This window comes from Dasypus novemcinctus, chromosome 8 (assembly GCF_030445035.2).
Source record: "Dasypus novemcinctus isolate mDasNov1 chromosome 8, mDasNov1.1.hap2, whole genome shotgun sequence".
Classification (NCBI taxonomy): Eukaryota; Metazoa; Chordata; class Mammalia; order Cingulata; family Dasypodidae; genus Dasypus; species Dasypus novemcinctus.
This window is the reverse complement of record NC_080680.1, coordinates 127,428,907-127,443,861: the sequence shown is the minus strand read 5'-3', so window position 1 is coordinate 127,443,861 and position 14,955 is coordinate 127,428,907. Positions and strand designations below refer to the sequence as shown.

At 66.3% G+C, this 14,955-nt stretch overlaps 2 protein-coding genes across 2 annotated transcripts in view; one reads left to right on the top strand and one right to left on the bottom strand.

The window, feature by feature from the left end:
- Positions 1–423: 423 nt before the first annotated feature.
- On the bottom strand, positions 424–5,342 carry SOHLH1 (spermatogenesis and oogenesis specific basic helix-loop-helix 1). Its single transcript, XM_071216546.1, has 10 exons — positions 5,269–5,342; positions 4,848–4,958; positions 4,305–4,452; positions 4,138–4,255; positions 3,474–3,696; positions 2,788–2,864; positions 1,569–1,806; positions 1,232–1,302; positions 776–837; positions 424–615 (listed from the first exon to the last, which is right to left on the bottom strand). Exons 1-10 carry the CDS (start codon positions 5,340–5,342, stop codon positions 424–426), a joined length of 1,314 nt encoding a protein of 437 aa, XP_071072647.1.
- A 3,277-nt stretch (positions 5,343–8,619) lies between these two features.
- Positions 8,620–14,955, top strand: part of KCNT1 (potassium sodium-activated channel subfamily T member 1) — a 96,730-nt gene continuing 90,394 nt past the window's right edge. Inside the window, exon 1 of the mRNA XM_058301385.2 lies at positions 8,620–8,989. Coding sequence (XP_058157368.1) covers positions 8,620–8,989 — 370 coding nt within the window. The remainder of the gene's footprint in view (positions 8,990–14,955) is intronic.

Here is a 14,955-nt window from a genome sequence, read left to right as displayed (position 1 = left end):
ACGTCTCCACAGCCACACAGCCTTTAATCCCGGGGGGCAGAAGGGCCCACCAAGCAGGAGCCCAGCCCGCCCCCTCCCCTCGGGCCCGGGCAGGTCACGCGGGGACCCCACGAGAACCTCGCGCCGCCCCCGCAGCTCTGAGCTGCCGTGAGTCATCTTCATCAGTCAAACACCACAGAAAAGTTGCTTCCTCTGGAAATTGCTTTCCCTCTTTAACACCCAGCCTCGCTCAAATTAGAGCACAGCTGCAAACCAAACACAAAATGAAGCGGCCACCGTGGCGGGTGCTGGGGCAGGGCGCTGTGGCGGGCGTCGTGGCGGGCACCGTGGCAGGCTGCTGGGGCAGGCACCGCAGCGGGCGCTGGGGCAGGCACCGCAGCGGGCGCTGTGGCAGGCACCGGGGCAGGCTGCGCCCGCTGGCACTCACAGGCAGCAGGTGAAGACGTCGGGGAAGCTGCCGTCCGCCTCCTCCCGCAGGGCCAGGCCCGAGCAGCCCAGGTCCGAGCCCCACTGCGCCAGGAGGCTGTCCTGCAGCAGCTGGAGGCCGGGCTCTGGCTCCGCCAGGAAGGCCGGCTCTGCCCGGTCCAGGGGGCTGCCCCTGCCCTCCGGGGGGCCCTGGAAGCAAGCGGGGGTGCGTCGGCAGGGTGGGCAGCTCCTGTCGGCCCCACACGAGCACCAGACTCAGCCGCGGGAGGCAGCGCGCGCCCCCCTACCCTGCCCAGGAGGGAGTCAGCGGCCAAACCCGGAGACCGGCCCCGCACCACCTCACCCCTACCTGCACGTCAGCCACGGGCCAGCGTGGGCCGGCGGGGTCGAGAGCCTTCCAGAGCCCGCCTCCTGCCAGGCAGTCGTGTCCACGGGCCACACACCCGCACACCGGCATGCACTAGCACACACCCACACTTTCTCACAAGAGACGAGTACTTATACTCACACTTACACAAGTACCTTACACACACGTGCTTATGTACATACACGTGTATGTGCTTATAAACATGCTCATGAGTACATGCTTACACACATCCTCTCCCACACCCACCCCGTTACACACTCACATACAGGCACACCACCTGTAAGTCACCTTTACCCTAAGAACCCTAACAAGTGCCCCAGCTGGCAAAGCGGGGGCTCGGAGGCCAAACTTGGGGTTCCATGTCACACCAGGCTGGGCGCGCCCACAGCCTCCCCCACTCCCCTGCCAGCCACCCGCCGGGGCCAGCCGCACACTCACCCAGCCACCAGTCAGGACTGGCGGTCAGCAGGAAGGGCGAGCTGTCCTCCACGGGGGACCCCGATGCAGGCCTGGACAGGGAAGAAGAGCCCACTGCCGAGGGAACCCCAACACCGCGGGGGGGGCCCGGGTCCAGGGCTGAACTGACCGCACGGGGCGGCAGCACCCGAGGACACTGGCAGTCGGCCACGCCGTCCCCAGCTCCGGCCACGCCACCGCTGGCTGGCCCCCAGCCGCCCCCCCCCCCCAAGCTGGTGTGAGTTGAAAAGAGACAAACGGCACACACCCATGAGCAACAGCTGTGCACAGGAGCGTGCACCCCCACATGGGCACACACCTGCCGTCCGGCGCCGGCATCGCAGCCCCATCTGCATCCTCTGGACCCTCGGGAGACGCCGGCCCCCAGCCCAGGGGCACCGCCCGGCCCGGCCAGCCCTGCGCCTCCAGGCTCACCAGGGGGGACACCGGCCGCTGCGAGAGGACGGGCCAGCGGGGCAGCAGCACAGGGGGGTCCTGGGCATCCCGGGCCTTGGAGACACTCGGGTCTGAGGCCACGGGGGCCAGGCCGGGCAGCTCTGCGGGTAGAAGCAGTGGACATCAGCCCTCGCACCCACAGCAGCACGACACCCGAGCCTGAGCGAGCCGCTCCTAAGGGGAACTCCATCCCCACCCACCCCCACCCCCGGCCACAAGCCCCGTCCACTGTGTCCTGTGCTGGAGAAGGAGGTGGAGGCCAGGTGGAGGCCCACAGACCGACACGGACCCAGGAAAAGAAAAGCACTGTTGGCAAGGCACCCAACCCTGGAAGGCTTCCTGGAGGTGGCACCTTTTCAACCTCAGCTCAACCCTGCAGGACTCAGCTCTGGGACCATGGGTGCTGCCTTCCCAACCACCTGCCTCAAATGCCAGACCTCACACCCCCGGTGACCCCAGCTCTGCCGCCGGCCCTGTCGGCAGAACCCTATCCTGGGTAGGGGCACGGGGGGAGTCCGAGGTGCTCCCCAGAAAGCAGCAGATGAGAGCAGGGGGCTGAAACCCAGTCACCAGCAGCTCCGTGAACCCACAGAGAGGCAGCCGAAGAGGGGCCGAGGGGAACAGGCCGCAGCAGCCATCGGAGGCACCCCACAGGACAAAGGCGCCGCCACGATGCAGAGCAGGGAGGCAACAGCGGGCCCTGGACCCACAGCCCCCACCACCCCTGGAGAGAGGAGCCCCTGGCCACCGCGGGGGCACCAGCCTCAGGTGGGCAGGGGAAGCGCAGCCTGGGCAGGGGTGGGGGCCCAGGGGGCTGCAGCCTGGGGTGGAGGCGGCTGCAGGAGCCCTGCCCGGCGGGCAGCAGAGGCGAGGACGGAGGGCGCCGGCCGGACACGGGTCCGTGGAGCAGCAGGACGGGGAACAGCTGCCCCCCTCACCGTCGCCCCCCGCCCGGGAGCACACGCCCGGTCCTCTAAGGGACGCTGAGGGAGAAGGGGCTCCCCAGCCCCAGACGCCGAGCACAGAGCCCGGCGGCAAGAGCGCCGCCCAGCTCAGCACAGCAGAGCGCAGCCCACGCTCACCCAGCGGGGCCGTCCGTCTGTCCGGCACCTCCCGCTCGTCCTCACGCACAGCTGCACAGCTCGGGGGGTCCTGCCGCCTGAAAGACACAGAACTGGAGCACGTGGGTTCAGAGGGCGGTGACGAGAGGCTCCCCACCGGCCACCCTCGGGGGCTCAGTGGGGCTCTCTAGAAGCGAAGGACAACCCACAGGTGCTGCGGCCAGTTAACGGGCCGCGCTGGGAGCACCCACCTTCCCAGGCCAGGAGCTGGGGTCCCTGATGACACCCGCCCAACCTCCCCTGACACCTGAGAAGGGCAGCCCCTCGCCGCCCCCTCCCGCGGTCGCTGGAGAGCTCAGCTCTACCGTCTCTGCCCACTGCCTCCCCAACCCCACCCAGATTCCAGGTCTTTCCACGGCAAATCAGCCACCGGCCTCAGCACTCTCTTGGGGTAAAGAATGTCTGGACACAAAAATAAGTGGTTCTCAAACCCGGTGACTAAATATCCCAAAGAACAAAGCAGGTGCTTCAAGATCCAGGAAGATCCGTCCCGGATGCCTGCCAGCTGGGTGGGGGTGAAGCCACTTGGGTGAGGGTGGGGCCGCAGCGCCCTCCCACCGACACCCCCACCCACAGCGAGCCCATGGATGAGAAACGGCGGGGACGGAAGAGAGCTCTGGCCCTCAGCCCCAGCCCTGCCCGCCGACCAGGTGACTCGCTGGGAGGCCCTGCGGCCCCGGTAGCACCACCACCAGCGGCCAGTTTGGGCCAGACCCAGCCAGGCCTCCAGGCTGCAGGCCCCTGTGGGTGTCCCTCGCCCGCAGACACTCACGCCATCATCGAGCACGGCCTGGCGCCTGGCGCTCCCACCGGCCTCGGTCTCCCCAGGGCCGACTGCCGGCCGCTCCGTGGCCGCTTGGGACCCACGTCCTTGGGGGGAGTGAGAAGCTAAGGCGTAAATAAACACATCAGGCGGCCACCAGAGGGGCCGGCGAGGAAGCTGCGCTGGAAGAACGTCCGTTGCTGGACAGGAAGCCGCGCCCAGCATCTACGGATGGCCCCGGGTTAGGGGCGGCTCGACCCGAGGGGGTGGGTGGCAGCCGAGGCAAGGACCCTCCTTGCGCCCCTCGGGGACAGGGGGAAACCCCGTGCTCGCAAAGATCAGCAGGCCGGGATGCCCCCACAGGCCCCAAGCTCCGCGGGGTCCGGGAGGAAACAGAACCCCCGGCCAGGGGTCCCCCACATGTGGGGACAGACATGGCACTTTAACAAGCCCGGGAAGAAAGAACACGATTTATCGGGGAGCCTGGACAGGAGAGAGGGAAGTGCGGGGGCCAATGCCCCGGGAGGAGGGGGAGGCGCGGCTCGAACCCACAGAGGAGGGCCCCGCCAGCTCGGCCAGCTCGGACCGCAGCGGGCAGCGGGCAGCAGGCAGCAGACGGGGTGGGCAGTGCGTCCTGGCTGTGGGAGCCCACACGGCAGGGGTAGCCTTGGGGGGGCGGCAGGCTCAGGAGGGGACAGGGACGACTCCGACTCACCACCTGCGGCTCCTCGCCAGGGACCAGGGCGCGGGACAGCCGGAGAAAGTGCACGGCCATCTCCAGGACCGAGGCCATGTCCTCCCGCCGGCCGTCAAAGTGCGGCAGCAGGGAGCGCAGCCGCTCGCAGCTCGCCGAGATCCGCTTCCTGCCGTGGGCAACAGCCCTGTCCACCCACGTGCCTGGCCAGCCTTCGCCAGGCGGTGGGACAGCAGCAGCAGTGACCCTGCCCCCCCCACGGTCCGCCCATGGCCTTCCCTGGCAGGGGACAAAGACCAAGGCTGCCGGGCAGTTCTCCGAGGGGACCTTGCTCTGCAGGGCCTCGTCCAGGGCCCTGACCCCCCATCGCAGCTGGGCGTAGGGAGGGACCCGCGGCCACAGAGATGACAAATCCAAAGGTACAGAGACCCCAGCGCTTCGACCGGAGAGGGCTGCTGGGCGCCCGATCCCGCGGACGTTCTCCTTGGCCTTGGGCAGGGCCCCGACCCTCCAGCCTGGAAACCCCCAGGGCCCGCCTGCCTCGCCCCCCACGAGGCCGCGCACCTGCGCTCCCGCTCGGTCAGCACGTTCCGCCGGCGGCAGGAGCCCTGACCCTCGGGCGCCGCAGGGGCCACGTCCTCGCCGCTGGACAGGACACCAGACGGGGCAGGGCCCCTGCGAGGAGAGACCGAGCAGCACCACAGCTGACCGCGGGGCGCCCAGCGCGGGAGGGGCCTGCTGCTGGGGTGCTGCGAGGCGGAAGGAAAGCCCGAGCTGCCCCCCGCGGATGGCGCTGGCCCTCTCTGCACCCCTCCTTTCTGCGCCAGGGCCTGGGGGTCTCGGGGCCCCGGGACGGCCCTGCTGGCGGACGGGCCACGCCAGCCACTTGGGCCGACAGGAAGCGCCCGGGCCTGCCCTGAGCAGAGAGGTTAGAGCGCGCAGCCCCCCGCCCCCTCCCCGCCACCCAGGTTTTTTTAACCTGCACCAGCCGGAGGCTGGGACTCGGGGACCCCCTCCACCACCGCCGCCGCTGCCGGGCTCGGGACCCAGGGACGCCATGGCGCAGGACAGGCAGCTGCGGGGGCGGGCGGCCGCGGACGGAGGGCGGCTGGACCCACGCGCGCCCCGCCCCCCCGCGTGCTCCGCGCCCCGCCCACGCGGGCCCCGCCCCCCGCCCACGCGGGCCCCGCCCCGGCACGTGCCCTCCGCCCCGCCCCCACGTGCCCCGTCCTCCACGTGCCCCCCGCCCCCGCGTGCCCCGCCCGGCGCAGCACACGCCCCTGCCCCCCGCCCCCCTCGCCCCAGCCCCCAGCCCACGAGTGCCGCCAAGGCCCTCCCACCCCAACGATGCCCGGAAAGCGCCCGTGGCGGTCGGCCCGCGCCCCCACCCGGCAGCTCCGCCCCTCGCCCTTCCCAGGGGTCTCCCCAGCCCGACGGCGCCTCCCGCACCTGTCCGCTCACCTGTCCGCCCACCAGCCCGCCTTTGGGTACCCGAGAGATGGGTGCAGAGGCGGTGGGCGTCCCCGGGCCCTGGGGGGAGGCCGGCTTTGCATCACGCTCGGCCCGGCGGCCCGAAGGCGGCTGTGGAGGACACTCCACGCAGGCCCGGGCTGCAGGTTAGACGTGGTGAGGGACTGGAGCCGGGGGCACGATGTGGGACGTCCCGGCGTCAGGAAAGGGGGCCAGCCCCAGGGGGTGTGCTCTGGCATTGGGGGTGGTGGTCAGGGGACAGGAGCCCTCCTGGGGTCAAGGGACGGCTGTGGACGATTGGGGGTGGGGCGGGAGCCAGGTGGAGCGAGCCGGCCAGTCCCCGCTTCCGGTCAGGGCCCCTGGCTTCCTGCCCAGCCTGCGGCCAGAGGAGCGGCCAGAGGGACAGACCCTGGCCCGAGGGCCTCGATTTTTCTCTGGGGATGGGGGGATTCCTGGTGGGCGCTCCGCTCTGTCAGCAGGAGGGGTCCCTGTACTGAAGGCCCTGGGGTGGGGGGCCAGAGGGCACGTGGGAGGGGCCTGCACAGCCCTACCTCCCCCTCCCCCGCCTGGCGGGGGGCTGGGCTGGGAGTCAGAGCCCGGTGGGCTGTCTCCCGGCGGGGCAGAGCCGGGGCTGCGTCCCTGAGGCCTGGAGGTGTCTGGCCGCTGGCACCATGCGCCATCGCCCCACTGGCCTGCTGGCCCCGCCCCACCCGCAGGGCGCCTGTGAGTGGCAGGTGCAGACGGGGCTGAGAGACCCCGAGATGGAGGTGGCCGGCTCTGAGTCCCACGGGGCATACCACACACAGACACACCCCTGGGTCCGGGGAGGCCCCTGGCTGCAACAGGCCAGATCTGCTGGGAGGGGGGCACATCTGGGGACCCACGATGCTGAAGAGCTGGGCACAGACGGGCTGCGCCCCCCATCCAGGCCCCTGTCAGGGGGCCGCAGAGGACACCCGGGCCTTCTGAATGGGCCCTGGTCCAGCTGTGCCCCCGTGGGCAGGCAGGGTCCACGCTCCGGCCTAGAGAAGGGGGCTCGGCCACAGTGCCCAGCCCTCGGTGCTCTCCCCACTCCCTCTTCCCCTCTCCTCTCCCATTGGTCTCCCTTCTCTGCCTCCTTCTGCCCTTGTTTCTCTCCCCATCTCTCTTCTCTCCTCCCTCTCTCTTTCTCTTTTCCTGTCTCTTCCCATTTGTTTCTCTCTCCCTCCCTTTCTTTCTCTTATTCTCTCCCCTTTTCCTCTCCCTCATTTTCTCTTTCTCTCCCTCATTTTCTCTCTCCCTCCCTTTTTTCTCTCTTTCTCTCTGTCTCTCTCCTCCTCTCTTCTTCCCTCACTTTTTTCTCTCCTTTTCCATCTCTCCCCCCCTCCCCCTCTTCCCCTCTCCCTATCTATCTCCTGCTCGCCTTCTCTCTTCTTCTCTCCTTCTCTCTTTCACTTTCTCCCTCTCTCCTCCTTCCTTTCTCCCTTTCCTTCTCTCTCCATCCCTTCCCCCCTTTCTCTTCTCTCTCTCTTTTTCTCTCGTGTTCTCTGTTTCTTCCTTTCTCTCTCCCCTCTCCCTCTGTTCTTCTCTTCCTCTCCCCCTCTCATCCTTTCTCCCTCTTCTTTATCTCTCCCTCTTTCTCCCTTCGTCTCTCCTTCCTTCTCCCCCTCCCTTTCTCCTCTCCCTCTTTCTCCTCCGCTCTCTTTGCCCTTCTGTATCTTTTCATCTCTGTTCCTCTCTCTTCCTCTCCCTTACTTCTACTCTCTGTTCCTTTCTCTTTTTCTCTCTCCCTCCTTTCCTCCTCTCTCTCCCCGTCCCCTCCTCCTCTCCCCTCCCTCTCTCTCTCCCTTCCTCTCTTCTTTTTTTCCTCACTTTCTCCCTCTTTTCTTCTCTCTTCTCCCCTCTCTCTCTCCCTGTCTTTTCTCCTCTTCCTGTCCCTGTCTTTTCCTTTCTTCTCTTGTTTCCCTTTCTGTTTTCCTCCTGTTGTTCTCCGACCAGCAGAGGCTCCTGAAAGCTGGGGACGGAGGAAGTTTCCTGAGGCCCTGCTGAGAGCCCGTGAGGGGGACGCGTGTGCACCCCGGAGTGGGCACGGGGGGGGGGGGGGGGGGGCCCTCAGCCCGTGGCCTGGGGGCGCCCAGGTGGGCAGGCCTTCTCCAGCCCTGTCTGGAAGGCAGCCTCTTGCGTGTCCGCGCGGCCGGCCGTGGGAGGTGCGGGTGACACAGCAGAGCCGTCCCAGAGCGCAGAGCAGGGGTCCCGCCCGCGGTGGCCTCCGGGGGCCCCTGCCCCTCGCTCTCTGGAGGGAAGGGAGCCACGGAGCAGGGTCACAAGGACCCACCGCCCCGTCCTCCTCCCTGAAAGTGGGGCTCGCCCCCTCAGCTCTGCCGGGCGCCCGCAGGCCCCCTGCCCGTTTTCTGCCTGAGAGGCGGATGTCCCAGGTGGGGAGGGGCGGCCGGGGCGCTCCCGGTGGAGGACGCTTCCCGGGCGGGGGAGCGCGTCGTGCTGCCGAGCTGGGGTTTTCTGACCCTCAAAGAGCCCCCCATCCTGTCTGCCGGGGTTAGGAGCAGCTTGGGGCGCCGCGATGGGGGAGCAAGTGGCCGCCCCCGCCCCGCGCTCACCGCCCGCGCGGTCCCCCACCTCCCCGCGCTTCACTCGCCCCCCCGCCCCGGGCGCGCTTCCCGGCGCAGCCAGCAGAGGGCGCACCCCGACAGGCGCCTGAACCCCGACTCTGGAATCCGCTTTTTTCTCCTTTTCCCAAATCAGAGAGAGGTGTTAAATATTCCGGTGGAAAGCGAGGAAGTAAGTCGCCTCTCGCTGCCGACTCGCTCCCCTCGGCCCCGTGCCAGAGGCGCCCCCGGGTCCGCTGCGGCCCCCGGGGCCCCCGAGCCCGATGCCGCTCCCCGACGGGGCGCGCAGCCCGGGGGGCGTCTGCCAGCTGGCGGCCCGCGGCGGGGGCTGCGCCAACCGCACCTTCGTGTTCGACGACGGCCGCTGCGCGCCCAGGTACGGCCTGCTGCGCCCGCCCCGCGCCTCGGGAGACCGCGGCCGGCTAGACCCTCGCCCCCGACTCCGCCCCCCGACCCCGGCCCCCGGCGCCCCCGTCCCCTGTGACCCCTGCGCCCGGAACCTGCGAGCGCCCTCTGCGACCACCGTGGGGGAGCTGGGGCACCCCTTGGGGCTCCGGAGAGGGGGAAGTGGCCCTCACTCAAATGACCAGCAGGTGCCCAGGCGGGCGGGGGCGGTGCGCCCTGAGCGCGAAGGTGGCGCGGCCAGTTTTAGGCGTCGGGCTCCGATCCTCGCGCTCAGGGGTCCTGCGAGTCCCGGCCTAAGAGGTGGCGGCGGGGGGGGGTCCCCGGAAGCTAGGGAGGCCTGTGTGCCCCAGGGGCAGGGTGCTGCGCTGTGCCCCCCAGGCTGGGGGAGGGGCCGTCTGGGATGGGAGGGGTCGCACTGGGCCGAGAATGAGTAGGCACGGGGTGAGGGCGCCCCACCGAGTAGGGGGCTTCCCGAGCAGCCCCTTGCGTAAGAGCGGCAGCTGGTGAGGTGCCCCTTTGGGAGATGGGGGTCCTGGCCTCAAGTGCCTTGGCGAGTGGGGGAGCCTCATCTCTTTTGGGGGTCATCGGGATAAGGAGGTCCACGGAGGGGGCTTCCAGGTGGCCTGGGAGCCCACGCGGCCGGCCACCCCTCCCCTGGGCAGTGTCCCAGGAGCCACCCAGCTCCTGCACAGCCAAGGGCACGGCCGGCAAGAGAGGCTGGGGCCCGGGCTGGAAAGCGCCAGGGGCCCCAACAGGGCAGAGCGGGGACAGTCCATCCTGGCCCTCTGTGTCTCGCCCACCGTACCCGCAGCCCTGGAGACCCTCTGTACCCCCACCCAGAGCCCCCCCCTGCCGGGCACTCAGTCTGAGCCAGCTGTCCTGAGGACAGAGAAGGGGGGGCCGTGCAGCCTGGGAGGTGCGAGGCCTGGGTTCAAGGTCAGCTGCAGCCGCTGACCTTCCCTCTGTGACTCAGTTTCCCCATATGTGAGTGTGGGGCTGGAGCAGCTGGTCCGAGGGGGCCTGTCTGTGATGGAGCAGACCGAGGGGGCTCTTAGAGGGGGCAGGAGTTCCAGGATGGCACCGGCGTCCGTGCGGGTGTGGGGGCCAGGGGAGGCAGGTGGTCGCTCAGCAGTGACCTAGGGACACCAGTTAACCCCTCAAGTGGACACAGCCTGGGCCCTCCTGCCAGGGCCGCCTAGGGGAGCCCCCAGGCCATGCCAGGTAAGGGACCCCAGGTGGGCTCTCATGGTTCAGGTCACCCACCTCCGTGGTAGGGCTGTGTCTGCAGGGTCCTCCCAGACACCCATCGGTGCTGGCCAAGCCTTCCTGGCCACGCCGTCCTCTGGCTGAGCTAAGGTGCTCTCCATCCTGGGGACAGCATTGTCACATTGGGGTGCTTGTTTTCTCTTGACGTCTGAGAGGCTGCCAGGACTGGAAGAAAGTCAGGCAGATTGGGTGAGGACCCCCAACAAGGCCAGGCTGGGTAAAGATCCATCTCTCAGAGAAGGTCGAGCTGGGTGAGGACCCCCAAACAAGGTCAGACTTGGTGGGGACCCCCAACAAGGTCAGGCTGGGTGAAGCCCCCCCAGCAGGGTCAGGCTGGGTGAGGACCCCCCCCCAGGGAAGATCAGGCTGGGTGAGGACCCCCCAGGGGAGGTTGAGCTGGGCCAGGACCCCCAACAAGGCCAGGCTGGGTGAGGTTCCCCCCCCGCCCAGGGAAGGTCAAGCTACGTGAGGACCCCCCCAGGAAAGGTCGAGCAGGGTGAGCCCCCCCGCCGGGGCTGCATGTGGACGCTCTGGACTCCACAGAGGTCAGGAGACGGGAGGGCTCTGCTTCCTGGGGCAGGGAGGGGACGGGTGAGAGCCGGGCCTCCCGTCCTGCAGTGGGGGCGGCGGTGGGCTCGTGTCCCTGAGGAGGGGACACTGTGCTTGTGGGCTCTCAGAAGGGGGGCACCCCGTGGTGGCTGAAGGCTGCCCTGTGCCACCTTTGGGAGCCACTCTGTGGGAACTGCTCCCTGGCTCAGCCTGGCCTGGACTTGCCCAGTTCCCCTGTGTCCAGATGTCCAGCTCCTGGGCCCTGTGCCGGTGACAAGGGCCTCTGGCACCTCCTGACATGGGGCCGCAGGCCCAGGTGCTGGGTGGGTCTGAGCCAGCTCCCCAGCTCCCCCAGAACCCCTTCAGCGCCCCCGCGTGCCCCAGGGGGAGGCCCTACCTGGGGACACTGGCCACAGCCGTGTACCTGGGGACATGCTCCCTCCAAGCGCAGCCCCCCACTCGGGTGACATGCCCCGGGTGGGGTGGTGGCTGTGCTTGGGGCAACCAGATGAGGTCCCCACACTGCTTGGGACCCCGAGCACCCCCCCCCCCGCAGCCCCCAGGGAGGGGCGCCTGGTGGTTTGAGGACGTGGCTTCGCTGGGAGCGGGTGACTGAGCTCCGCGCGAGGATGCAGGCCCGCAGCTCGAGGAGGTGGGCTGCGGCTTGCAGGAGGAAGACTCTCCTCTGGCAGAATTGCCGGCGGGGAGAGTTTTGGGGAGCAGAGTCCCACTCCCAAGTGTTCCACTGGGTGCTGTGCCACCTCCGGGCTGCAGCGGGGCCTCTGCCTGTTACAGAGTCCAGTCCAGGGGCGGGAGGAGAGGGACACCCCTTCCCCGACGTCTGTCCCGGCGGCAGGGCTGGCTGCCCTGGAACGAGCTGCAGACCAGCCGCGACCCCCAGAGGTGCAGGGGGTCCTCCCTCCTGGGGGCCTGGCGCCTTCCCGCCCCCCGCCCCCGCCGTGCTGCGTGGCCCCAGGCACCAACGCTCGCTCGCTCGCTGTCACCGGACACTCCTCTCCCGTGAGATGGGGGTGGGGCTGGAGGGGGCAGACTGCCGGGCCTGGGCCGTGCGTTCCTCCTGCCGGTGGGCTTCCCGCCAGAGCCCCGGGCCCGGCCTTCCCCGGAACCGCCTGTTCCCAGAGTCCGGCTCGCCAGGGCGGGCGTGGGACCCTCCCGACCCTGACCGCAGGGGCACAGAGGTCCCGGGCCTGGCACCGCGTCAGCTCCGCGCCTGGCCGGAGGTCCGGCCCGACCGCTGGCCTCGTCCGGGCTGCCCATATTAGGGAGCGGAGCCCGCGGGCGGCAGGAAGCGGCGGCCCCCTGGGAAAGGTCCGCCAGGTCACGCGCAGGCCAGCCCGGCCCCGCGGCAGGAGGGACATGCACGGCTTCCCCACCAGAGGCGGGGAGGACGCCGGGGTCTCCTGGCCCGGGGCAGCTGCGGCGCCGGCGCGGGAGGATAGAGGTGAGCGAGGGGCCCGGGTGGCGCCCCGGCGCCGCTCCCGTCTGTGGGTCTGTCCGTGCGTGCCCAGGTCTGCAGCTACCTGGGCGGCGGGTGTGCGTCTGACCCTCGCGGCGGCACCTTGGAATCGTAAACCCTCCCCCTCAGCGTCCCATTTGGGTGCCGGCAACGGGCAGGCCCAGGCCAGGTGCTGCCACTCTGCGGTGGCCCCCAGGCCCCTCGGGGGTCCCCGACCCGCAAGCCCGACGGCAGCCCTGGTGCGCTGTCCCGTGCGCCAAGCCGTGTGTCTGAGCGTGCGTGTGCGCCCGCGGTGCTCTGTACCGGCGCCTGGGTGTGCACCCGCGGGCACGCGGGAGAGCCGGGGGAGCCCAGCCAGTGCGGCTCGGGGGCCCCCACCTGAGCCTAGGACATGGGCGGCAGCGAGCGGGGGCCGGCAGGGGTCAGGCGTTTGTGGGGACGGGGACGTGCGGGGGGCGCGGGCCCGCGCACTGGGGTCCCTGGGCAGGCAGGGAGGCTGGGCGAGGAGGGGTGGAAAGGGGCAGACGGACATGGGGGACGCTGCGAGCCTGGCCTGGGGCTGGCGGCCCCTCCCCCCCCAGAATCACCAGGAGCCACCTAGGGGCCGAGCAGCCTGGACAGGCCACAGGAGCTGGTCTGGGAGGCCAGGCAGTCCCAGGGCCACGACCGAGTAGCCACGGGGCTGGGCAAGGCAATGAATTGCCCTGTGCCTCGGTTTCCCCATTTGAACTTTTACGTTGGTCACGAGCATTAACGGTGACGACGCATGCAGAAGGTGATTACAAAGGTGCATGGATGGTGTGCAAGCCGTGCTGCGTCCCAGCATGGTCCAAGCACCCCTCTGGGGAATTCTTTTTTTAATTTTTATTGTGGTAACAATATGATTTTATGGTATAAAACCTTAATTTTCCCATTTTAACCACTTTCAAATATACAGTTGTGTGCAGGAAGCACATTCACCTTGCTGTGCTGCCATCACCACCAGCCATGGCCAAAACTTCACCCCAAACAGAAAGGCCGGACTCGATAGGCGCTGGTTCCCCGCTCCTGCCTCCACACACACCCCGGGGACCTTTGGGGAGGAGCTGGAGCAGGATCGGTGTCAGTTCTTAGAAAGCCTGCTGGAATTCGCCCGTGAGCCACCTGGTTCTGACTTTTTTGTTGGGGGGTTTTGGTTGCTAACTCGATCTCTTTACTTGTTATTGGTCTGTTGAGAGCTTCTGTTTCCTCTCGGGTCAGTTTACTTAACGCGTGTGTTTCTGGGATTTTGTCCACTTCACCCAGGTGCTCTAATTTGTCCGCATACAGTTGTTCATGGTGTCCTCTTACGACCCTGTTTCTTTCCGGGAAGCCCTGTTTTTCATTCCTGATTGTAGTATTTGCATCCTCTCTCTCTCTTTGGTGGCCTCACTGAAGATTTGTCAGGTATCGATCTTTTCAGAGACCGGCCTTTTGGTTTCACTGATTCTTTTCTATTGTTTTTCTGCCTTCGGTTTCCTTTATCTCCACCGCGATAGGTGGTCTTTCCTCCCGCTTGGTTGTCAGGCTGCTACGGCAAAGAGCCAGTGGTGGCCTGGCTTAAGCAAGCGGAGTTTATTGGCTCATGGTTCTGAGGCGGGGAGGAGACCCCAGCAAGGCGCCCTCCCCGGAGTCTGTAAACTCTGGGGCGGCTGTCGGTGACCCTCGGGGTTCCTTGGCATGTACCTACCTCGCATCACGTGGAAACATCCTCTTGCTTCTCTTCTGAGTTCCTTAGGCTTCTGGCTTCTGGTTTCTCTCTTTTTATAAGACCTCTCTGGTCATCTGGACTAGACCCAACTGCGTTCAGTTGTGCCACACCTTACCCAAAAGCAAAACCTTCGCGGCATCTGACTGGCGGTGGGCTCACACCCCAGGGCTGTGTCAAGACGTCTAAATTAGGGCGCTTAATTCAAGCTACCTCACCTTCACCCCTGCTCACTTTGAATTTAGTTTGCACTTCTTTTTCTGGTTCCTCCAGGTGTGAGGTTAGGCTACTGCTTTGAGATCTTTCTTGTTTGGTAATGTGAACATTTACTTAAGAGTAGTGAATTATATATGTAAATATGGCTAAAAAGAAAAATTTTAGGCTGTGTACATGTTACTACAATAAAGATTTCTTTTAAAACATAGGACCGTAAACCCAAACAATGAACCCTGTGAAACAATGGACCTTGGGTAACAGTACACGATGGACCCCAGAAAAGCCATTTCCTTAAGGCTCATCCACTCCTGTGAGCAGGGGCCTGTTATAAGTGGGGCCTTGTGATGAGGTTATTTCAGGTAAGGCGTGGCCAGGGTGGGTCTTAATCCTCTTCCTCGATCCCTTTGTAAACGGGGTGAATATGGAAAGGAAGAGAGAGAAAGCCCTCGAGAGCAGTAACATCCGGAAGACAAAGGAGAGCCTGGCCAGTGCAGCCGTGTGCCTTGCCACTGACGGGAGTCCAGGATGACCAGCATTCGGGAAGAAAGCGTCATCTGATTTGGCCTTGGTTTGATCATTTTTCTCAGCCTCGAAAGCTGTAAGCTTGTGAGCCAATAAATCCCCATCATTAAAAGCCGACCCATTTCATGGTATATGCATTTCAGCAGCCTTGCAGACTGCAACAAGTACAATTGTAAATTTTTTTTCACGAATTGGGGCAAGTTACTACACTAATGCAAGGTGTGAATAACAAGGTGGCATATGGGAACTCTGTATTTAACGCATGGTCTCTCTGTAAACCTACAACTTTTCATATATATATATATATATATATATATGCATTTTGGGGGGAAAAAAGCTTAAAAATTCCCTCTGAACACTGTGTCTGCTGCATCCCATAAGTTTTAATGTGTATGTTTTCATTTTCATTCACCTGATGGTAATTTCCTAACTTCCCTA